Source organism: Ambystoma mexicanum, chromosome 4p, assembly GCF_040938575.1.
Source record: "Ambystoma mexicanum isolate Mex_15411 chromosome 4p, UKY_AmexF1_1, whole genome shotgun sequence".
Lineage (NCBI taxonomy): Eukaryota > Metazoa > Chordata > Amphibia > Caudata > Ambystomatidae > Ambystoma > Ambystoma mexicanum.
In genome coordinates this window covers 788,704,042-788,730,109 of record NC_090927.1, presented here as the reverse complement: position 1 = coordinate 788,730,109, position 26,068 = coordinate 788,704,042, and the positions used below count along the sequence as shown (strand labels likewise).

The window sequence follows — 26,068 nt, the reverse complement described above, 5'->3', positions numbered from 1 at the left end:
CAAGATTGCCATTGGACATAGAGAGTATGGATCAAAGTGAGGATGTGGAAGGAGTAGCTATGGTGGTGGAGGTCACGTCGAAAGACAAATGGTTGGAAGAAATCAAAAAGGATGAGGTGTTGGGTAAGCTCATTGATTATACTAGGAATGGTTGGCCTGAGCAGAGACTGGTGGATGAGGGTTGTCTCCAATGTTGGGAGGTTAGGGATGAGTGTTCCTTAGAGGATGGATTGTTGCTAAGAGGAGATAAACTGATACCACCCCAGAGTTTATGTGAAAGTTCGGTCAAAAAGGCTCATCTAGGACATCCGGGATACTCGGGCACAAAGAGAAATGTTCGGTCTAAGTATTGGTGGCCTAGAGTTGACCTCATGGTGGAAAGATTCTTGAGGTGTTGTTGGCTCGCCAGAATAGTGATAAAAGTTGTAAAGTATTAAAATCAGTACCCATAAAGATTCATAAGCCTGAACAGCCATGGGAGCAGGTTGATGTTGACATTGTGGGTCTGTATGACAATATAGTGAGTGAAAGGACATTTTTGATTGTTATGGTGGATTAGTGCTCGAGATGGATGAAGTTCAAATTGGTGAGTAGGATCAACACTCATGAATCATCAGATCCATGCAGCAAGTGTTCAGAAGGGAAGGATATCCTAAAGTGATAATTAGTGATAACGATGTGCAGTTCAGGAGCAGAGAGATGAGCGAGTTTGCCAGGCAAGTAGGTATTGAATGGAGATTTTCGACCAATTACCATCCCCAAACCAATGTTTTCGTGGAGAGATGTAGCAGGGTAATTGTGGAGACCGTAAAACAAGCCTTAAGTAACAACATGCCTGTTGAGAGAGCTCTTCAGGAGAAATTGTGGAGTAGCAGGGTTTCAGTCAGAAGTGATACTGGTAAATCACCATTTGAGTTGATGAGCGGCAGAGAGCCTAATACAGTATTAAATCTGGAGAGGGTCAACTATAGGGGGGTGAAGGTTGATTATGGCAAGTGCGTGGATCACAAGGAGATGATTAGGATGAAAGTTGTTCCTGGTGATTTTGACAGAATAAAGAAGGGGAGGATGGTGAAAAAGGGAGAGTCTAAATATACTAAGCATGTGAGAGTCAAAGAAGTATTTAAGCATGCGGTCAGGATCCAAGATGGTTCCATTTGGAATTTGGATCGCATAAGCAAGTTGAAATGGCAGGGGCACAAATCCAAGGTTGAAGAAAGAATGAGGAGTGGTGTTGAAGAAAGAAAGAGGAATGCTAGTGAGTTCTTTGATGTGGAGATTGGAAGGCGAGGGCGTTTGAGGAGCGTAGAACAAGGTGTGGTGTTTGCGGAGATGGATGTAGATGGTGTGAGCAGAGAGACAGAAGTGTCAAGGAGTAGGATTAGGAAACGTCCAGCATGGTCAAAGGATTATGTCATGGACTAATGCTGGTCATTCCAAAATAATAATTTTGGTGATATCATTTTATTATAGATGTGCTAAGGATTGTTTCACGATTTTTCTTTTTTCCGTTTTATGATTCTCAGTTATTTTTGTTGTATATAATTTGTTTTTCAAAAGGGGGGAGGAATTGTGTTGTATTATCTTGTAATTCAGTAATGCTGGTTTACGCTCTCTCGGGAATGTGAAGCCCGGAATGTTATGTTTGTAATGAGAGTGGAGCTCATAGGAGCGCGAGTGGAGGTGATGGGCGGTTGGTGTGAGTGAGAGCGGTGAATGCGGAGGGAGCGCTGGACCTTCATAAATAAAGCAACCTAAACTGAATTGAAGCCTCACCTGGTCTTTCATTGTTTACAACTGCAAGCCTCCCCTTTTTCCTTTTAGTTAGGTGTAGTGGTAGGGCCAGTTAGTTGGTTAGGATTTGAACAGAAGACATTCTACTTCGTACTTGACTTGCACCCTTGGCTTTAGGTTTACTAGGTAGGGAACTTCCACCATATTGAAAGGGCTAGGAGTTTTGCTTTTTATTTAAATAAACACCTTTTAACTATGACCCAATTTAATCTGAGTGCTTCTTCTGGTTCACCGCAAGTAGCTTAGAAATTAGGTCCTATCTGAGTTATACACTTGCAGTCAGGATAGAGAAAAGAAACCTGGCACACCAGTACAATATTTCCTTACATGCTTGTTTTCTGCTGCCTCATCACAATTATTCATAATGCTCCTTAAATTGCCAGAAGTATATTCATGTATTACTGATAGAAGCTGCTTCAAACAAATGATAGGAGAGTGCAAGTCTAAAATGTATTATGGGTTCACACCTTTCCAGATATCTCTTTAAGATTGGAGGAGTGACCCTTGGAGGCCAGGCATGCCTGTTTCCTCATAGAAGACTATTGTGCTTATTGGAATGAATGCAATCATTCTTAGTGAAGTCATAGAATCTTCTATTCTTTGCATTGATGTTAATCTGCTAAAAAGCTATAACAGTTGCTGATAAAGGGGTGGGGGTAACAGTGTTGTGTCTGCTTGGTGATTGTATGGTGTCTGCTCCTATGTTCACCCTGTAGTGCTGATCTTAAAGATTTACCGAATTAACCTCAGCTGATATTAGAGTCCCATGTCTGGTTTTTGACACAGCGTTCTGATCGGAACCACGACACTACACACATTTTCATGTTGGTGATTTATATTGACGATTTCTAGAGAAATATAATAGCACAAAATCCATTATTTTACTCAGAGCAAGTTTAGTTTAGTTTATTTATTTGTATAGCGCACAAACCCTTGGGTATCTGGGCACATTATTCCAGTTACATTTGTACAAGATATGAGTGCAGGATACAGAGGCAATAGGTGGCAAGGCATTGATATGAACTTTACTACATAGGCAGAAACACATGCAGGAAATAAAACAAAAACTTACAACATAGGCAGATGCACATGTAAGAAGTGAAACAAGATACTATGTACAGGTATAAAAGGGGACTGCAAGTGAAACCTTTGTATTTAGTTTGTTTCCCTGGTAGCGAGCCAATTTCTGGCGTTTGTTCTGAATTCGGGCAAAGTAGGAACGGTTCTAATGGTGGTGGGTGTAGAGTTCCACAGTTTGGAGGCTAAAATTGGGAAGCTAGCACCTCCAGATTTCTGGTGGTTGTACCTCAGGACTTGAAGGGAGTGTGATTGGGCAGATCTGGTAGGCCTGGTTGATTGTTTTTTGTGAATCTGCAGACCAAGTAGTTGGGTGCTGAATTAGTAAGGCATTTATGTGTAAGGGTTAGTGTTTTCAGGGAAATTCTGTTATTAATGGACAGCCATCCAGGATGGTGCATCATTTCCGTTATGTGATGGGAGCGGGGTATATTAAACGCTTTTCTGATAGCGTTGTTTTGCAGGACTTGAAGTTTGTTTGGATTTCATTTGCTAGTTCCAAGGTAGCGTGTTACAATAATCCAGTTTGGAGAGGATCAGTGCTCTGGCTATGTTGGAACAGCTAGTGGTAGAGAGAAAAGGTCTGCAGGCATATATTAATTTACAAATATAGGCTGTGGGAGAGGCCACAGCATTGACGTGTTTAGTCAGCATTAAGGAGGAGTCAAGATAGACACCTAAGCTTATGATGACTTTAGAGACCGGGATGTTAATGCCGTCAGTACAGAAGGAGTTGAAGGTGGTCTCAAGTTTGTTGAGTTTGGCTTGTGAACCAGTTAACAGGAGTTCCATTTTTTCATCTATGTAAATCATGATTCTGAAATACTGCATTTGCAGAATTTAAAACTTGCACTTGAACAATATGTATTTCTTTCTTGGTGCCCTGTTCGATGGGTTCCATCGTCCATGCCTGCACACCTATTTTGAATGCCAAGTTACGTTGTTTTGTGACTGCACCTTCCACAACCACTGTATTTTAAGTTAGAACTGTGACATGTAATCTGTTTTTATACTCTTTTTATAGAGTTGTACTCCTTGAATTAAAGACATATACTCGTCCTTATGATTTTAGATTCTGTGGTGGCTTCTGGCCCAAGTCCTGGTGCTTTTGGAATTGGATTGGACACATTGGAGGAACAGGAAGAAAAAGAGCAATTCTTTGCCAGGCTGGAGAGAGGGGCCTCCTCTACTATTGATTATTCACTATTGAACAAAGAGTTGGATTCTGCGGACTCTATTCAACTTGCAGCCTTGATTGGGTAAAAACGTAAACTAAATGAATATGATTGTCCATTGTATTGAATTTTAGATGGCCTCATAAGGCAGCCAAGTACTTTGTGTAAAGAAAGGCCATGTAAATGTCACTAACAAGTTCACACAGGTGAACCAATTCAGTGGATGGCCCCTCCTTCCGCAAGCATCTCTTTATTTAGATTAATCTATGCGCTCACTAAACTGTGTGCTTGATTTAGTGTTAAGTAGAGGATTTATGTGAGGTAGCGCAGCATAGCTATTACCACCCACCCGCATAGAGTTGCAGAAGGCCCTGCCCCACCTCACTCCTGCGTGCATGGCTCAGTGGGGAAAGCCCTTTGGACCTCTGAGGCCTGCCATCAGCCTCCTGGTGCTGCAAGTCATCTCTCTGGGTGAAGCTAGTCTAATTACCACTTCTGGGCTTCAGTTGAAGGCTGATTTCTTAACAGGGACATGCACTTTCAAAAAGTATGTTATCTCCCTCAGTTAATGTTTCATCTTGAGCTAATTTCCCAGCAGGATAAAAACTATTCCCCTATATGTTATTCAACATTTTTAAAAGCATGTTTCTATGCTTAGCCCCTTTCATTCTGCAGATCCATTGTAGCCGCAAAGGGGTAGATTACAAGGGTGCATTTCTTTTACTTTACACAAACTCGTTACCCACTGATACTTTCCTACCAATAGTAGTGCTAGACGTAGTAGTGCTAATATTAAGTAGTAATACTACCAGCAGCACTAATGTTACTATTTTAGTAACAATAGTATTACAATTGTATTACTATCAATACTGCCACTAATAGTAGTACTATCAGTAATAATAATACTACCAATGGTTCTACTGATATTAGTGCTACACTTGATACATTTCATGTTCATAATGCATCTGCTGGTGGTGGTGCTGCTGCTGCTGCTACTACTACCGGTAATGATATTTGTAGTGTAATCTTTACTACTACTACCACCAATACAACTTTCAGCAGTATTAGTAGCACTATTACTTATAGATGTAGGAGAACTAGTAGCAGTGGTATTTACCAACCATGTTAGTATGGCAGCTAGTGTTATTAGTAGTCTCACCAATAAAAGGGTAACTATCACTACAGCAACAACAATATCAGTACTGCTAACAGCATCATAAGTAGTATTAGCACTGGTAGTTGTCAAAGATTCCCTCTAGAATATGCCAACTTAAAAAAAAAAGAAACCACAAAATGTGAGTTTTTATTTGTAAATTAAAGGGGGTCCACCTAAAGGCCGTCGGTCTCTCTTGATCCCGTCCTCCTGTTTTTGATTCCTCCAACCTATCCCAGACTTTCCTAATCCCCAATATGGTCACTAGAGATCGGTAACCCCTATTATCTAAAGACCGGATGGCTATCCTCAAGGGACTAAAGGCAACAGCCTTATCTATCTGACTCCCTCTGGGGTCTTTTAGGTGGATCCTAGCGATGGGTCCCATAAGAGCTGTAATGGTCTTACAATCAGGAATGGGTGCCTTTGAACCACCTATGTCTTCATTTGTTTTTCTCCCTCTCACACCCCTAGATTCCTCACCATGATGTTCCTTCCTTCCTTCTACTCTCCCCTTCCCTTCCTCCCACTCTTTATTCTCTCTCCCTCTCATTCTTCTGTCACTCTGATAGTTCACACTCTCTCCTCCTACTTCTCTCTACTCTTTGTTACTCTGCCCATTACACGCCACCACTCATTCTTTCACACTCACTCTCATTTCACTCTTTGTAACCTGACTCATTCACGCCGCTACACTCTCTCTAAGTCTCACTCCCTCACTTAACCCACCACACATGCACTCTCACACCCCAGTACCACTTTCTCTCACCAGCCAATACCTCACCTTCAACTCACTCTCTGCTGTTCTACTCCACGCTTCGCTCCACAATACTTCTGTCACCTGGTCTTTTGGTCTGCTTTTTCGCCCCTTGATCTCACCCGAACAATGCACACTCTCCTCTTCTACTCTGTGCCTTTTTATCCCCGTGCCTTTTTATCCCCTCACCTTCCATTCACTCTTGGGCTCACCCGGTCTTCAACCCAATTTTAACCGGGGGCTCGGTTAAAAAGGTCTGAACCCACGAAGCACCCTCTAAGCCCACCCCCTTTCCAAACGCTGATCTGCCAGTCTTTGGCAATGACAGCCCAGTACAGTGAATGTCAATGTCAGACTAAGATATTTAATCTGTGGTTTTCTGTTGTATTTTAAAAATTTAAATACACCCAACACATATACTTGTTGATTGTTGTTTATGATGTACAGAAGTACCTTTGAAATTGTATAAGCAAGCAAATACTTTCTTGTTCTAAATAAGCACACCTGAAAATATTCTCGCCATAGGCGGATGCCATTTGGTTAGCTCGCTTCGGTATATGACCTAGGGTGAACCAGAAAAAGCACTCGGATTACAGTGGGTCTTGATTCAAAGATGTTTATTTAAATCAAAAGGAAAATGCCTATCTGGCCCTATCGCTATGAGGGAAGTTTCCTACCATCTAAAACAAAACTAAGGGTGCTCGTGGAAGTCCTAAAATTAACAGTCCTATGTCAAAATCCTAGGCGACTAACTGGCCATATCACTTGTGAGAAACCAAAGGGTGTCTCACCACTCAGTCCCTTGGGAACTCTCATCCAGGGGGCCATGACACAGCCATCACCTTTGGAGCCAGTTTCTGGGGGTGGACCAGGCCGGGAGGATCACCTGAATGAGAGGTCCCTGGGGAGTAGAATTGGGGCACCCGGAGAAGAGACACAGTATCCCCTTTCCCATTTGCACCCAGAGGAGAGACTTTGTATCCCCTTTCCCGTTTCCCTATAAAACCTCCATGTTCCAGGTGCTATCTAGGAACTTTACTCCCCGCCCCCATTTCCTACACACATTTTGCTGCACGGACAAATCGCTTCAGGGAAAGACAGACACACACACACAGCCAGTCCGTTTGCTATGTTCCAACATCATGGTCAGGCAGGGTCAGGCACTGTTAGGGAGAATTCTCTGTTTAGGCTGAATTTCCCTACCTAGTGAGTCCCCCAGCAGCTTTGCTGGATTTCTGGGGTTTCTTTTTTTTTTCTCCTGCCAAGAGTGAGACTCTTTTACCCTCACTCTTGGACATGTTGAAGTGTGTTTTCTTGGTTAACCTTGTGTTGAATGGGCTATGGGGTCTTTTACTCCATAGGGCCTCATGTATTTTTGTGATGTGGGTTACACAGCACCCTCTGTGCCGTGACCCAGGGGTGTCCTAGGGACTCCCCAACATAGACTCCATACCCTGGGACTGACTACTGTCTCCCAGGGCATGTAAAGTCACCAAAGACTTTGCTAGTCTTGAATCCTGAACAGAACCAGTACAAACCATCATATTGTGGACGTACTGGCTGGGGCAATTCGATTGCCCCAGGGTCTGTTAGTCGAGGGGGCACGTCTCCGTCCCCCCTGATCGAGTTTTGGCTGGTGGCAGTGGAAACTACTTTTTGTATTCGACCGCGAATATTTCCCTATGGGATTTCCCATTGTTTTAGGCTAACACATTTAATTATTTATTTACGGTAGCCTTAAACATACCGCCGGTTTATATATTTATTATTATAACTCCGGTTGGGACTTTTTGCCAAAACTTGATTCTAAAATGGCGTTGGCGTTCGCCTCTGTAACTCTGACCCAAAGTGGAGCCCTTTGTTCCACTTTTGGCGGGCTTCTCCACAGAAGCCCTCCAAAGTGGTGCCACTCTGTCTGGGGTACTTAAGAGGGGTGGAGGGGGATTTAGGCACCCTGGACTGAGTTACCTTGGTAACTCAAGTCGCACTCCGTCCTGATTGGCCCAAGTGGTGAGCCGGCCGGCTCACCACTTAGCATGTTTGAGTGACAGCTAGGCTGGGTGAATGGGGGTTTGCTGCATAAAAGCAGGGCTTTGGGGACTGGAACTTCAGAAGTCGCCACAGGACCAAGAATCCGACGAGGGAAGAGCTGAGCCGACCTGCTTCGACGACACCACCCGGTGGAGCCCTGCTGAACCGTCTCACCACTTTTCCCGACGACCGAGGAGAACTCTTAACGGAGTGGCTCCTTCCCTTGACTGGTGGGGACAACCAGTTTTCGCCTTCTTTTCGCTTCTCGAGGTATCTCGTGGCCGCCTTGCCAGTGCCAAGCACCCCGGCAACCGGAACCCCACCACTTTTACCCCAACCACGAAAGTCGGTACAACCCTTTAACCGGAGGACTCCGCGGCTGGTTTCTTCCCGGGCAGTGCAACGACCTTCTTCTTCTGCTCTTCAGCGAGAACTTCTTCTCCCCTGACCGACGTCGAGCCTTGCTGCCACTGCCTGGAACAACTGCCACCGCTGGAGGACCCTTTCCGCTTAAGGTACCGTGTTCCGCCTGGCTTCCCTTGCCACCGACTGTACGGGGTAGATTTAGCCCCCGGCTTTCGAACCTGGGAGTGCCTGGAACACCCTGGCTAAACTTTCTAAGCCACTCTAACCTCTTTCTAACTCTCTGCAAGACTTTGAATCCCTAATAACAGTGTGATCTTGGGCACATTTTCGCTCCGGCTACTCTAAGAGTGGGCCCTGCCTAGTGACTTTTGCTCACCTGTGACTTTGTGCTTCTTTGAGCCTATTGCAAGTGTTCTGGACCTTAGAGTGGTGTGTTTAACCCCTTTCTGTTTCCTTTTTTTATCCCTTCCTTGAACCTACTAGAGTGTCATCTAACGTTAAGCACTCACCTCTGTTTTAATTATGTGGTGTTAACTTAGAGTTGGCTAGATAGGAGTAAGGGTGGAAACTGCTTTCATTATAACTGTGTTTGAAGTGTTTTTACTATACTTTGCTAGAGTGTCTTCAACTTATGTGTTCTTGAAAATAAATAACTATATACTTTTGAAACCAAGCTCTGGTCAGTGTTTGCTTGTGCTGTTGTGTCTGAGTACATATTGTGTATACTTTGCATACTGCCTAACTCTTCTTGAGGGAAGTCTGACTGCTCAGCCACAGCTACCAGGTAAATCTGGGTGGTGCGGACTGCTACCAAGTGGGTTTACTGCTATACCTGTAGTCTTAAATCTTTTGCAGTGTTCCCCAAGGGAACTGCACAGGTTTCTGCCTAACAGGCACTTAACCTTAATGACTCACAGCTGAATCCTGTTACCTTTCCCCACTGGGATAAAAGGTTGAGCATAAGAGCCCCCAGAGAGCAAGGCGAGAAGGGCAACCGTAGCGAGCAAGAGACCAGCAGAACAGAAGGGCAGGAAATCCCAGGAAGGTGACGTGACCATGGAAGCAGAGAAGACGGGACCAGGAGGCAAATGAAAGGCTGTGATCCTACCAGCGGGGTGAATGTCACTGCAGAATCCCAAAGGGGCAACTCCCCGCTACTGCAGAAAGTCACTGTGGTACCTCCTTTGTGTGTGGTGCGAGGACTTGAAAGCAGGCGAGCCTCGCTGGGCCAAAAGCCGTGACTAGACGGAAGGTCTTGATAAACTGTATTAACCGCTGCTGGTGAGTGAAATGGGAGAACGGCCGTAAATAATTGCACAGTAACAAGTGTGATGCTAGCGGTTTGAAGGCTCGCGCCCAATGGAGGGATGCCAGAATTGCCTACAGAGGAAGGTCTGGGCCTGGTGGAGGGGGACCTGAGTCAATTAGTGAAAGTGCACCAAATATTTGTTTAAAAAGGCATTAAGAGCTCCTGAGTATTATAAGCTAGTAGAATTGGTAAAGTTCACTGAACTGTGATTTGAAGGCTACAGTGAAGCCCTATAGGGCTCAATGGGAATGGGGAGTAAACTTTTCCAGCCCCTAACAATGGTGAAATACAGGATTCACCAGGGTTGTAATGGCCCTGTATTTCCCCATTGCCAGGGGCCGGATAAATTTGCAAGTTTGGCGGCAGCCTGCTGGTTTTACCAGAAAGGCTACCGCCAAACTTGTAATGAAGCCCATTGATTCGAGGGATCCTGCCTTTTCTGAAACTGCTTCCTGATGCCTATAGACTCAAGGGTTGCTCAGTCATGCCACTGTTCCTCCTTGTCCCGTGATGTAACATGGGAAAGGGAGTGCACTAGTTCAGCAGTCTTGAACTACCGAAACCCTTTTGTTCATTTCAGTTTGCACTACACTCTTTTGTTATATAGAGTAAGGATTTGGCAATTGGTTTATTAGTATAGGCCATTTTGTTTTGGCACACCACCACTAGGACAGGCATTTTCTTTACTTAGATGGTCGTAGCTTGCTCCCATTTTAGATTTAGGTTTAGAATATGCGTTTTTCACACCCATATACTGTTCAATAAACCCCCTAGGATTGTACTCCCTCTGTGTTGTACTTCTGAAAACCATGCCTTCCTTACACACTTCTAACTAAAAAGAAAGTCTGAGTTTCTTTAGATCATAGTGACAATTATAACTCCACCAATGTGTGTTCTCTTCCCCCTTGGAAAAGAAGAAATCTTCTTAGATAACTTTTTCAAATTTTTACAAATGTTCAAATCCCTCCAGATCACTTTTAACACAACTTTCTGTGTCTCACCTGCTTCGCACAGGGACTCCCCAAAGTCCTGTCGCTCTTGGACAGGTTTATTAGTTTTCCAGAGATTTAATAAATGTGGGGCATCTGCTAGCTCAAAAGATTTGTAGGTTCTTTTCACCTAATTGGCTTTGTCAGCCACGAGTGTTCGTACTCCTTTCCCTATGTGGCAGATATGACACATGCTCATCCGATTTTATCAGTTCCTTGTTCCTTTGTCGACTTTCCCAACCTTGATACAAACCACACGTATCCTTTTCACTCTTTCAGGCTCTCATACTTTAGTCGGCTTCTCCAGCCTTGATATACAATGTTTGCATCTCTTTCACTCCTTTGTATCCAGGCCGTGTACCCATTCTGTTCTCTCAGGCTTTCATACCTTTGGTGGTTTTGGTAACCCTGGAAAGCATGTTAATAGCCCTCTCTGGTGCTCTCTTTGGGAGCGTTCGCTTCCTTGTCGGTATTCGTCTCGCCGGCAAAGACAGTTGCCTTGTGGAGCTCGGGGTCTTAGAATCTTTAACTTCATCTGGTCTCGGCGACGGTTGCTGGGCTACCAGTGAGGACGGTTGTTTTCCTGTCACTGTATCTCTCCTGACCGGAGCCTCTTGCTCGGTCAGCACACCTACAGCTAGCGGGTCTCTCTTCTCCTACGCCACTGCTGGTTTTGCGCATGGCCTAGAGGCACCCCTCCAGAACAACATCGGTACAGAGGGTTGCATCTGCATAGCGGTTGCTCTCCTCCCTCCGTTGGAGTCTCTCACCGATTCGCAGTCCATCCTGTTCTTATACATGTCATCATTATCAACAGAATTGTATCCGTCTTCCTTGATCATGGCTTTCAGACGATGTTCAGCATTACCTGAAGCCAATAAAGTGCAAGAAAGGTATTTGTTGGTTATAGTCATAACGGGAGAGACCAGTGTCTTTTTTAGGCAGTAAGCGTGTTAAGGAGTGGGAGTTACTTATCGGAATGGGAGTCCTTGTCTGCACCTGGGGAGTCACTCCAGTGAGTTCACACTTGCCCAGACTGCTAGGTAGTGCCTTTTCTAGCGAGCTCACCACCCTGGCCTCGGTGGGGGGTGGCTCCCCTCTGGGGAGAAAGGAAAAAAATGTCCAGATTCATCACAGACCCCTTCACTCAAATGGCCTACATAAAAAGGAAGGTCAGGCAATTGGTTAAACAATAAAATAAGAGGTGATGGCTGAAAGGTTTGGAATTAATCTTAACCTCTGGCATTGCTCTGGGCATCCCTCCAGACCATTGTTCGTCTGCCAAGCCATTACAAAAGGTGATAGACCATATGCAATCGGGCTTTGTCCCACCCAAAAGGGGCAGTCCAGCCCAAACTGCTTGGTCACATCCTTTCTGCATGAGACCACAAGAATCTCCAAACATATTTTGCCCTTGGTGGGCCTCATCAGTGAGGAGTAGCTTGAGTGTCTAGGCCCAGCAGGCACGGGAACACTCTTGAATTGGACTACATAATCCCCTTTCCCGACAAACACTTTAAGCTCCTTATTGGGGTGGCTGCTAGTTTTTACAACCCTCATTTGGAGGAATAAAGCTCTAGACCTACAACATACTGATGCTATGTTACTTTTTATAGCTAGCACTGTCTAATGAGATACATTGGGCCTCGTTATAAGTCCGGCGGTAGCCATGCCGGTGAAACTGGCAGGCTGCCGCCGGACTTGCAAATTTATCCAGCGCCTGGTTTCCCGGAATTACCAGGGTATTACGACCCCGGCGTTCCGGGAAGTCAGGCGCTGGAAAAATGGTATTCCCCATTCCCTTAGGACTCAATGGGGATGGGGAAAACTGTAGCTACCATCAAAGTCTGCGAGCGGGTGCCGTTCTGGCGGGTGGGAGGGCACCCGGCTTGCAAACTTGTACTCTGCCGGTCCAGTAACAACAGTGCCGGTAAGCCTGCTGGCACTGTTGTTACCGGACCGGCAGGGTTGTAATGACCCCCAATGTTTTGTAGCACAGCAGGTGGTACGATAGTGAAAGAATATATACACCTGAGGCTTAGTCTAGCTTGCTGTAATTCGGTACTGTGAGCTAGAATATGAACTCAAATCCCTGTAATGACCGTTTACCACACTGAGCCATCTTCTGAGGAATCATGGCATTCAAATGTATTAATATGCATTTCAACCTTCAGGATTTCACAGTATCACTATATTCCCCACAGAAGCCTAGGAATGAATGCTACAAGATTTGTGATATAGTGAACAGACACAATAGGGCGATTCTCAAATTGAGTGCAAATAAAACAAACACGGAGGAATGCACTTTTTTAGTTTGCAATCATTTCAGAAATGTGGGGTTACCTTATTCTCAAAGGTGACTTGCGCATTGCAAGGGTGTCTCAACAGTAGTGCAAAGATGCACTGCCCTGTCCCCTTAAATACATTCTGACACTAATTTATTGCAGGCTCCACTTTGGTGCTTGGGGCCTATTTCAGAGTGACTGGGCTACCAGTCACTGTGAAATGTGGAAAGAAAAATGCATTTCTATCCTTCTCTGGAGGATCGAAATGCAAGTGGTAGAGCAGCGGTTAACACTGCTGTTCTCCAACGTCCTAGAAAATGCATGAAAGGTTCAGAAATTAACCTATAGTGCACTGGTCGTTGTAAGGAAGGCATGGTATCAAACAGTGAAGACAGACACAAGTGATCCCAGTTCAAGGGTGTTTATTGAACTTCAATGGGTTGGATGAACGCCTATCTAACCCTAAATCTAAGGATGGGAGCAAGCTACAACCATCAAAGTAAAAATAACACAGTCCTAGTGGAGTCTTGTCAAAATAAAAAGGGCCTGTACTAATAAACCTATTGCCAATCCGTTCTTCTAAATACAAATGGTGTGGGAAAATGATGTATGCAAAAGAAAAAAGTGATAAAAAAACAATATGGCAGGGCAACTAGATAATTAGCTTCCATTCCCCATGTTTTCAGCACGGGGCAAGTTGGCACACTCAAGCTCAGCACAGACTCTAACTTCTCCAGCACGAGGATGCAGTTCAAGATACAAATATCCGGGCCTTCTGCACCAAAGTCTCTTTCCCTTTATAAGTCTCTTATTCGCAGAATGCCTGAAGTAACGAATACAATATCACAGTTCTCTTCTCTTAAAGATTTTCTCCATCACAAAGTCTTTGGGTGTACTGTTCACCCCGGGTCTCCCTCAGTCGAGTTCAGGCCCCCTTTTTCCAGTGCACAGCGAGTCTCCCTGGGTCGGGCTCGGACCCCCTTTTATACACTTTTGTTTTTGTTCTCCCTCAGTCGGGCTCGGGCCACACACTATTACTATTCCGTTATTCTCATGGAATCGAAGACTTTCTATTGTGCAAAGGATTTTGCCATAGACCATTGCATGACCACTTCTATTCTCTTGCTTCACAATTTCATCTGCTTTACATTCCTTTGATTCCTGCCACTTCTCTGTTGCTTAAACCCCCACTAGAGACGTTCAGCTGAGCACCTTTGCAGTACCTACCACTCTGTTGTCTGGGACTTTACTGCTACAATTTACATCAAAGTTCAAACAGTCATCAGCAATTAAGCTTTACTCACGTCTTTCATCACATGTGCCATGGATTAACTCTCTTTATACAATGCTGCAGCTTGCAAGCTTTGCTTCAACACAGTCCGGTCTGGCATCGGTTTCTCCAACTTACTGACTGTGTTGATTTCTTTGATCCTGGAGGCAAGGACGATAAGACGACGAGTGCTGCTCCTCCCCAACTCTTCTTGAACACACAATTCAGGATTCTTCAATCGTATTTCCTCTGGAGAATAACACTCCCTTGCCGATTCCCTTGTCGATTTTACAGTATTTCTCCTCTGACTGAGCTGCTGCCTGGAAAATCCTGCTCTTGTGTGTGCTTTGCCTCACTCTGCGTGTGCTCTCATGCATTGCCTTTTATTTGTGTGGGGAAGCTTAATGGAAGTCAGGTGGGAGTTGTGGAAAGTAATTGTCTGACTTTGCCTGACCATAGTATTGGGACATGTCAGATGCATTGCTCTGGTATGAGTTCTCCAGAGCGGGCTGTCTGTGTGAACGTGTTCGTGTAGGGAAGTGGGGGTGGGGGGTAAAGTTCCCAGGTATCTTACCTGGTCAGATGGGGTGAAGGTGTTTCGGAGAAGGAGATACCACGTCTCGCTATCGGGTGTCGCACTCCCCAAAGGCTCCCTCACCCAGGTGATCCTCCCGCACTGGTCCACCATCAGGAAATGGATCCAAAAGCGATGGCTGTGTCCTGGCCACCTGGATGACAGACCTTAGGGGACTAGTCAGTGAGACACACTCTAGTTTATCACAGCATTGCTCTGCGCCTATTCCACACAGGCACAATGGAAAGTCATGCATTTTAGTGCATTGGAAATCGCAACCCATTTGTACGCATTGAAATGAACAAAAATGCTTACCTATTTGCTCAAATGAGCAAAGGGAGTGAAAACTCCTGAATGTGAGTATCAAAGATGCACACATTTAGATGCACTTTGTGGATTTGCGTGCAACTTTGTTTGGTGCAAGTGTTGAGATGTGTTAGCGTATTTCATCACTTGAACCAAAAAAAGGTTGACAGGGTTATTTGATCAGAAAAGAATGCAGTTGTGAACAGAAGTCTGGCACAACATTTAGAGCTTTAGAAGAGCACCATAAAGCATCCTGGCATGTTTTGTAAATAATTACTACTGATTTCCATGAAGCAGGCAACCATGTCGGTCCTCACCTCTGCCCCTGGTGGCGGCTGAGGCCGCATGCCCCCTTTGTCCTTGCATACAAACGTCTCTGCCTGGTCACCATTGCACCCTATATTCACCTGCATTGGAAACTTTATAGCCAGAGTTGAGCAAGTGTCTCTCTGATCCACCGTGTGTTAATGCATGACCTTCGTTAAAGCTCAAACCTCTCTTGCAGTCAAACTACAACCTCTCCACCCCTGTTTAATGTGACTACTTTATCCCAGTATTTATTAATAACAAAATCAATATACGCATGTTAAGAAGGATTTCTGAACTCTGACCAGGAGCGGCAGAGGGTCAGAAGGCCAACCTAGTTTCTTGCAACAGGGTAACCTCTGGACAAGCCAGACCAATCAGGGTTGCTATGGCAGGCGGTCAAGACTAAGGGCCTCATTACACGGATGGCGGTAAGGGTTTACCGGTACGGGTATTTTACTGGTACCTGTAAATCCTTACCGCCTTACTACGAGGTCCCTTTGCAGGTTGGGGAATTTAACGCCTGCTTTTTGCAGGCGTTAAAAACCAACCCGCAAAGGGACCAGGGAGCTAATTCCGGTACCGCAATTTGCGGTACCGTAATTAGCGCCTTCCCCATTCCCATAGAGCCCTATGGGGCAAAAATGGGAATGGGGAAGGGCAATGGTGGAAGCGGGAATTACCGCCCCGCCAACCTTGGAATAGGGCGGTAATTCCCCTTTCCACCAAGGCGGTGCCGGTATTTTACCGGCATGAACCATGGCGCTAATAGCGCCATGGTTCACCGCCATCCGTGTAATGAGGCCCTTAGTCTCAGGAGGGGTGAGGGTGACTGAAAGATCGCAATGAGCACACAAAGCAAGGATACTTACAAATGACTCCAGACAGGTGTTATATTAAAAGTATAGACACATTTATTACAAGGCCTTTGTAACATAGACCACAGCAAAGAATTACAGTAATACTAAAGTAAACCAATACATCACAATCAACACAATATTATATATATATAACACCAATGGGGTTTAAGGGGTTAAAAGCACAAAATATGTAGACCACCTAGATGGGGAGGAAAACAGGCAGTGCGAGTAATCTTTAGATCCAGTTCAAAATCAAGAATACACCTAACTAAGAGGCAGTCCAAGCCCTACGAAGAGAGGAGCCTTATGCTCAATAGTACATGCACGCGCATGTGCCAATGGACAAAATGGGGTCTCTTCAAGGGTCTCTAGCAGCTCAGGAAGGTGGATAAGGCGATGAAGAACAAGTTCCCACTATTCAAGCAGGACCTCCACTGGAGGGCAGAGGCAGTTTGAGTGTGGGGGATGGAGTCGCTATTTTGCAATATCTGTGGAAAGGAAAGGGGCCCTCAGGGGCCACTTTGTGCGTAAAAATGGGGTCCTGCGCTAGGGGCCACCGGTTAGGGTAAGGACTACTCACCGGTCCCCGACGCAGGCAGACCCAAACATCTCCAGTACAGTCCACTTCGCTGGCAGGTTCGAATGCGACAATCGGGACGTCTCGACACCGTGTATGTAGACTCTGAGATACAGCGGGGATTCCCAAATGGGCAGTGGCGATTACTCCGCTCCGGGTGGAGGAATAGACCCAATTCCACTGCAGCAGGCTTCAGGGGCAAGGGGGTCACAAATGCATCGAACTTGCACAGGTCGTTGCCACAGCAGGGCAACACGGTAACCACGTTTACTCAGGTCCGGGCGCACTCGTCTCACTTCAGACCTAGGAATGCCAAGTGGACGAAATTCGGTGTGAGAGTGCCGTGGACACAGAGCAAGCAGTATACCAAGTTTCGAGGGCCTCCTCGAAACAACGGCGGTAACAGAGCAAACGTCCCGTGTAAGCTGGTCAGCCCACTGGTTGGCCCAGGGACACTTCGGAAGAGGCTTACTTACAGGGTTTGTTGAAGGTGCCGAGAATAGTTGATCCCACTATTCCAATGGGTCGAAGTGTCTTCGCAGACCTTCTAGGACGATCAGATGCAGAGGGGTCCCACGGGATGACAGCGGGCTCAGGGTGCTCAGGGTTCCTTGTCTCGGCTTCTTGTTGCAGGATACTTGGCTCCTTAACCTTTGTTCATGTGAACTCAGGAGATCAACCTGGTAGTGGTGTTTTCAGCCTCCTCTTAACCAAAGTTCCCTTTGCGCCAAAATGGAGAGGATCCAATGGGAGATCTGCTCACAAACACTCACTCCATACGTGGACCAATCATGGACCATGGTGGTCCCAGGCATTCAGGACACTCCAGACTCTCTGGCACCTAGGATGTGTATTGGGAACAGACATCCCAGCCCACATCCCAGTCCAAACTGGACTTCTGCAATAGCCTGTACCTAGGTGCTAACCAATCTATAATTAACAAAGTACTTCAAAATAGCGCACTACGTGCAGCACTCAACATCCCCAGGCGAGAGCACATCTCCACTGCTAGGAAATCATGCAAATGGCTCTCCATTTGACGGAAAATTGACTTGAAAACCATTTGCCTCACTTACAAGGCCTTAAACCACCTAGCCCCACCATATCGAACTAATAAATTCACCATGAAACCCGCCACCAGAACCACTAGATCCTCCAAAACTTTATGCTCGACAGTGCTTGAAAGAACTGGAGGGGCTAGCTTCACAGTACTTGCCTCCCAGCTCTGGAACACCTTACTACTCAACATTAAAACTATCGATTCCTTCCAGATCTTCAGGAAACATGTTATCGGTTGGCTCCTGAACAATGAGTAGCACCACACATTTCGTGCTACACTTCCTTCTTCTTAAATATATATGTGAACTCTGCAAACTGCTGTATTTGAAACTGTAGTACCACCTAGATATGTGCGTACACCTCCCACTGCTTAAATATGTCTGTATATTCTGTAAATTGCTGTATATTGAAAATTGTATATATCACAATTATGTAACCGTCTTCTTTAAGCGCCCTTCTACCTCCGGGTTTGGAGCGCTATACAAATAAATAAAACAAACATACATACATCCTGGAGGCACACACACAAGGCATGCAGAAGGCCGCGAAAGCATTGGGTTTCGCGGTAAAGTGCATGACCAAATAAGGACTGACCCGGGTCGGATCGACCTGGGGAAGGGGAAGGGCCAAGATGGCCAAATGACAGGACAAAGAACCTCGTGGCATGGCCATTTTGGAGCCAGGCCACCTATTCGTGCCAAGCGCGGTTTACATGGCAAGAAAGGGTTACAAATACATGAAAACGATAGCTGCCACCAGTCCTGTCCATGACACATCTGCAGAATTCATAAAAAGTCCAGTGAGAGTGTCTAGGGCCTTTGGAATGACTAGAGACCCAAGCGTCCTGTAAGGTAAGTTACAGTGCACACTTGTTACATGTTGCACAAAAGGTGCAACATGAGGAAAGGACGAAGGGAAACAGTCTCCCAGTACTGACTGTCTTAAGGGCATGTCAGTTTCCCCATAAAAAGTGAGCGAAAGCCCAGAGGAGTGCAGCTGAGGGCTGTGCGTCTCTGGCAAAGTTTAGATCAGGGTGTAAAACAGCAGCAAAAAGTTTGGGGGTTGACACATGGAGGGAAAATTACATTAAAATATGAAATCTTTCCCAACACTCACCCTCCCCAGACTAAGGACAGGGGGAACTAATCCACCCTTGAATGAGTTTCTTGTTCAGGTCGGTTAAAGATTCTGGACAACCCATCAGCATTGCTATGTTGGACACCTGGCCTATGCTCAATAGTGAAGTCAAAGCCTTGCAGACTTATGGACCACCTAAGCAACTTTGGATTCTCTCCCTTCATGTTCATTTTTTTTTAAAATTATTTTTATTATTTTTTAAACAACATTCCAAACAATACAAACGTTGAGGACATCCTCATATAAGCTTCACAATATTGTATTACAAATTGAACGTGTCGGTCCTCCCCCCCCCTCCCGCCCCCAAAACTCGAGCCCTTGCTTCCATGTCACTGTCTTATCTCCTAGCGTGTCTACTTCAGTTATCTCACCTATATCATCCTCACTATGGTCGGCCTGGGAGGGTCCCACCATTGAGGCCACCAGTTGTCTCCATGCCATCAGATGTCCCACCTCCTCCTCCCCCCCCCTCTGCTGACTGCTTCGTACCAAGCAGTCGTTTCTGCATCTGCCCACTTTATGAGGTCCGCCCACCACATCTCAATTCTAGGTCCTTGGGCTGCTTTCCAGCACATTGCAATTCTTTGTTTGGCCAGGATGTAAGCCAGATCGTTCATCTTGCTAATGTGCTTCAGGTTGCGTGGTCTGGTAAAGCCCCCCAGCATGCACGCCCTGGCTGACTCTGCCTCCAGCGTGATCCCTTTCCCCCTAGACGCATCTTCAGCTCTGTCCAAAACCTACCCACCTCCGGGCAAGCCCAAAACATGTGTAGCATCCCAGCTTCCGCCTCCCCGCACCGTGGGAATTTCTGTGCCACCGGGCCTCCAAACCTTGTGATTTTTCGGGGGGTCATGTATGCTTTGTGAGTAACATACAGCTGGATCTGCTGAAACCTCGCGTTTCGGGGTACCGTCTGATATCTTTGGGCTCTGTCCCATTGCTCATCCGACATGTGTTCTCCCACCTCCTCCTCCCAGTCTCGCCTCAGTTGGATCAGCTCCTTTCCCGCCCTAGTCCCCAGCAACTCATACAGACAGGATATTTCGTGGCCACCCTCCGAAACATCATACATCGTCTCAATTGTTGCATCAGGTTGTTCCGCAAGCACTGCCTCAAGCCACCTTTCTCGCACTCGTTTAATGATTCCAACATAGGTAATGTGTTGACCTTTATGCACCCCAGTGTCCTCACTCAATCTCTGAAAGTCCAGTGCCACCCCCTCCTGCAATATATCTCCCAGGGTCGCCAAGCCCATCAGTTCCCAGTATCTGCGGATCCTTTTTATCATTTGGGAGTCCTCCCGCAGAGCGCCACCAACGGCACCTGTAGAGAGAACGGGGTTGGGTTTCCCTCTAGTAGCCATGCTTTGTGCCATATCTCCCAGCCCAACACCAACAGTCTTGCCATTCCCAGCACCTTTGGTTTAGGCAACCACACCGTGTCTCTGAGAAAGAAGGGGGCGGGGTCCTTGTACAGTAGCCTGGATTCAGCCGTTTCCTCTTCAGACAATTATCTGGCCATATACTGCAGCTGGCCCGCCAAATAGTATAACTCAAAGTTCGGTAGATTTATACCCCCCTTGTCACACGAGTTCTGTAGTTTACAGAGGGCCACCCTGTTCCTGGAGTTGTGCCATATGAAACCCCTGCACAGACTGTGGAGTTTGTCAAAAAAGCGTTTGGGGATCACATACGGGATGTTTACAAAAAAATGTAACACTCTGGGCAGGACTACCATCTTAATCAAAGCCACTCTACCCATCATGGCCAGAGGTAGCCTGGACCAGAACTCCATACTATTCTTGATGCCTTCAATTGCCTTTTCCGTATTGTGTTTGTGTTCCTCTTCTGTCGTATGGTATATATTAATTCCCAGGTATCGGAACGTCTCGGTCTGCCAGGGTATCAGCAAGACCGGTAGACTTCTCAGCAGGGTACTTCTATATCTTCCCAGAGGAAACATGCTGGACTTTTTGGGGTTTACTGCTATGCCTGAGAGGGTGGCGTAACGTTCTATCTCCTCCAGGTCATATTGTAGATTTTCCTCTGGGAAGCACAAATATAAGAGCATATCATCGGCATACAATGATATGAGATGTGTACCCACGCAGTATGGATCCCTATCTCCCTGTACTGTTGTCTGAGGCAGACTGCCAGTGGCTCCAGCGCACGGATATACAGCATGGGTGACCAGGGGCAGCTCTGTCCAGTGCCCCTACTGAGTTGCCATTTGTCTGAGATTATTGCACCTGTTTTGACCTTAGCAATTGGGGAGGTATATAGCATTTTGACTCGTTTTAGATACCCTGGCCCCATCCCGTATTCCCCCAGAGTCGCCAGCAACCAAGGCCATCTCACCGAATCGAAGCCCTTAATTATTTATTTTTTTTAAAACAATTTTTATTGATTTTATACAAACAACAAATAACAAACCCAACAGCTTACAGTGGTTACATCTTGCTCATAAATATACATACATTGTTATCTTTTCGCCCACTGTATTCCCCGTTGCACCCTCCACCCAAGCCTACTTTCTCCCATCGTTAGTCTCCACCTCATGTGGTGGGGAGACCTCTCCCACTATGCTTGTTGAGTCATCATCACTTGGTCCATCATACTTGGGCCCAAACAGCTCTGCTATTAGCTGTCTCCAACCCTCTAGGGCTCCAGCTTCACCCTCCATGTCCCCTTTGCACGCTTCCTGCCATGCCACTGTTTCTGCCTCCGCCCACTTCTGCAAGTCCCTCCACCACGTCTCCACTTTGGGCTTGTGGCACGCTTTCCATCCCATTGCAATCCTTCTTTTCGCCAATATATATGCCAGATCTTTTAATTTGCTCACATGTTTAAGCTTCTGCGGTCTAGGGAACCCTCCCAGCAAACAAGACCACGCCGTGTCCACCTTCATGCGGATTCCCTTGTCTTCCATTTTCTGTGCTATAACTTTCCAATATTCCGCTATCTGCGGGCATGCCCAGAACATATGCACCATTCCGGCACTATCATCATTGCATTTGGGACACACCTGGGTTCCAGCATTCTTAAATTTAGCAACATTCAATGGCGTCAGATATGCCCTGTGCGTTATATACAACTGTATTTGTTGCAACCTAGCATTCCTCGACACCTTCTTGTGATACCCCTGAGCCCTTTCCCACATCCCGTCACTCATCACCTCTCCTCCTTCCTCCTCCCAGGCCAGTCTAAGTGGCGTCACGTCCTTGCCCACTTGAGTCATCGTCTCATACACTCTAGACGTTTCATGCCCACCTTCCGCTATATCATATATCACATCTAACGTGGTGTCCGGTTCCTCTGCAAGTTCCACTTCGGACCAGGTATCATTAATTTGTTGCACCATCCCATGGTATGTGATATATTGCCCAGTGCTCAACCCCGTTTGCTCCACCAGCTCCTCAAATTCCAGTATTTTCCCCTCTTGCCACACATCCCCTAGTGTTGCTATTCCCACCGGTTCCCAATACCTCCTAAACATTGACCTGAGTTGCACATCTATTCCCATCATTGTAACCAGTGGGATTTGCGGTGAGCACAGGGCCGGCTTGTCCATCAACCGACACGCCCTCTGCCACATCTCCCCTCCCAAGAACCAACATCCACAGGCGGCCTCTCAGCTCCTTCTTGGGTAACCATATAATTTCTCTCAAAAAGTATGGGGAGCAATCACCCTGATGCAGCTTATGTTCTAAGGTGGACTCCGCAGAGAGCCATTTGGCTACATGTTGCAACTGGCTCGCTACATAATATACTTCCCAATTGGGTAATTTGATGCCTCCTTTCTCATGCAGGTTTTGGAATTTCCATAGGGCTACCTGTCATGATCTCTGCTTCCAAAAGATCAGGACTTGCCCGACTCCCTTGGAAGCAGACCCATAACCCCGGTTCCGAGTGCCAGCCAGTCCCAATTGGGACCTTTTGGACCCTGTCCTGGCGCCAGTGGCACCAGGCTCATAAAGATGCCCAGTCCCAGCGCTGGAAGCGCCGGGCTCATAATGCTTGGGTGGACTTACCTGCAGCAGACCATGCTGCTTACTTACCTGCCAGTTGAACCCCGGATCCTCTTCTGTTTGGGACTACTTTTCCTGTTGGGTGGGACAGGAGCCACTCCCTAGGTTCAGAACACTGGAACTCTTCTGGAAAGCAGGAACTCTTTTCTTACCTAGGCGTGGCTGTGGAAGGAGACACCTAAGCACTACAGGAGGCTATTTAAACCACACCCGATGGATGAATCTTGCTTTGTGTTATTCTGCATTCTCTGCAGCAGAACGCTCATCGTGTCTTCTGCTTCTGATCCTGGGCCTAAGGAAACAAAGGCTTACCATCCTGGAATCCAGTCTTCAGCAGCACCTGTAAAGACAAAGAAAGAACAGGTTAGCACTACGGTCTTCAGTGGCAGCGCATCTCTTACCTGGTCCATCGGCTGTCACCAACGCCTCGCGCTGCATTCCGGCATCTGAAAGACAAAGGCTTACCTACTCTTCGCATGTTCCAGAGGTCTTCGCACTGCATTCCGGCATCTGAAAGATAAAAGCTTACCAGCTCTTCGCACGCTCTGGAGGCCTTCGACGCTGCATCCCGCATCTGAAAGACAAAAGAAGGTGCGTTTAAAGACATTGGGCAACTTTATTACTCACGTGCCATTACTCCTTCCCACGCCGAATCCAGTGGGTATTCCAGCACCCTTCAGCTTCTCTAAAGCTCCGAACTTGTACCTGCAAGATAAAAGGGACAGTTAGTGCGCATCGTGAAGCAGGCTACAAGCGCTTACCTACGTGCTTCCAGGCGCTTCTATTCCTCACGCGGGTTCGATCCTCAACTCTCATCAGCCCGCCATCCGCCATCGCCGGAACTCTGCAAAACAAGAGATATCATTACAAAAGACTTTTAAGTCATTTGAAGCGCCCAGAACTTACCGTTCGTGCAGTTAATGACGGACAGCAGTCCTCTGAGGTCAAGAGGCCTGCACCCTTATCCAGTGAAGGAACTGGTTACGGCACCCTGCCCCGAGGCAGATGGAGAGCTCGGCGTTCACTTACCTAAGGTGAGGGCGTTAACCTTTGGGGTTCTACAGGAGAAGAGAAAGGGAAGAGGAGAGAGGCACCCAATAACCCCAGTTCATTAATCCCATATTTTCTATCTGCAGACATCTTACTCTTCGAGTCAGACATACAGTGCACAGAGGTCCAGCCCAAAGAGCCAACCGTGTGTTACACATCACCTTTGAAGATAGGGCATTCACCCAGTCAAGACCGGCGCCTCTGCGGGAATCAGGTGAGCGTTACACTACCCTATTCCTCATCCCGTGCCATAGGAATTCCCTGCAAACGCTATCCAGTTTAGTAAAGAATTGCTGGGGTATGGAGTATGGGATATTCACAAAGCAATGCAACAGTCTGGGCAATGCCACCATCTTGAGCATCGCCCCCCTTCCCATCATTACCAGGGGGAGTTTCGCCCAGAACTTCATGCTATTTTCCAGTTTCCGAACCGTTCTAACAGTATTATGCCTATGTTCGTCTTCTACTGTGTGATATATACCTATCCCCAGATACCTAAAGGTCGTGGTCTCCCACGGTATCTGAAGTACCGGCAAGTTCTCCGCCATGAGCCCTCTATATCTGCCCAGCGGAAACACACACGATTTGCTTGGGTTCACGGCTATACCTGAGAGTTCTGCAAACCTGTCTACCACTTCTAATACATACTGCAGATTTTCCTCTGGGTAACGCAAATACAATAGCATATCGTCTGCATATAGTGAGATTAAGTGTGGTGTTTCCCCAACTACAATGCCTATTTCGTCATACTGCTGTCTTAAATAAATCGCCAGAGGTTCCAAAGCCAGAATATACAACATGGGGGACCAGGGGCATCCCTGCCTAGTCCCTCTACCAAGTTGCCACCTCTCAGAAATCACAGTTCCTGTCTTCACTCTCGCTGATGGCTCGCTATATAGAAGTTCTACCCAGTGGAGATATACCGGGCCCATACCATAGCTAGCTAGGGCCGCCTTCAGCCACGGCCACCGGACCGAATCAAATGCCTTGATCGCATCCAGTGACACTATCGCCATTTCGCTAGTGCTCCCTTCAGTATGTTCAATCACTCAGTGGAGTCGCCTCAAATTATTCGGAATATTCCTGTTTGGGACATATCCTGTTTGATCAGGGTGAATCAATTTGGTTATGACCTTTTTCAATCTATTTGCTAACACTGCTGTTAAGATCTTACTATCTTGGTTTAACATCGATAGGGGTCTATAGGCACTACAGTCGCTACCAGGCCTGTCGGGCTTGGGGAGTGGCACAATGACCGCTAAGCGCAGTGATTCTGGTAGTCTCCCAACTTCATATGCTTCGTTAAGCATTTCCAGGAGCGGGGGGAGAATCTCTTTTTTATATGCCTTATAAAATTTGCCCGGGAGTCCGTCAGTTCCCGGGGTTTTACACGTGGGCAGCTGCCTCACCACTTCTTCTAACTCTTCTAGTGATCGGGGCATCCAGCTCCTCCCTCTCTTCTACACTAACCTGGGGTAGCCCAATGTCTTCCAATATATTCTCTATCTCCCCCTTCCTGTCTCCCGTCTCGTCTCCGTACAAGCGTCTATAATAGTCTACAAATTCTTGGTTGACCCCCTCCTGCGTGTCCTCTACATCGCCATTATCTCTCACCATTGTTCTAATTGGGGGCCTAGGAGTCTCGTTTTTGTAAAGCCATGCGAGGAGTCTTCCTGGTTTGTCGCCTCCAGCATGTTGTCTTTCTATGTATTTGTTATAATTAAGATTGCATAATCTATCCCAATATCCTGCACATTTCTGCTGCAGGCCCAGCGCCTTTTCTGTATCTGCCTTAGTGTTACCGCCCCGTTCCAATACCCTCTCCAATTCCTTCTCAGAGTCCTGTAATTCGGTCAGAATCCCATCCTGCAATCCCTTAGACTTGGCTATGGCTATTCCTCTCACTACCACTTTAAAGGCTTCCCAGAGTGTGCCCGCTGTCTTTACACTGCCAGTATTTATCTCG

The 26,068-nt window shown here is 46.5% G+C and overlaps 1 protein-coding gene across 3 annotated transcripts in view; it reads left to right on the top strand.

The window, feature by feature from the left end:
* CEP162 (centrosomal protein 162) overlaps positions 1–26,068 on the top strand; it is a 2,248,134-nt gene that overhangs the window by 324,786 nt on the left and 1,897,280 nt on the right. For all 3 annotated transcript variants that reach the window (XM_069606335.1, XM_069606333.1, XM_069606334.1), the window contains one exon: positions 3,944–4,130. In XM_069606335.1, the coding sequence (XP_069462436.1) occupies positions 3,944–4,130 (187 nt within the window). The remainder of the gene's footprint in view (positions 1–3,943; positions 4,131–26,068) is intronic.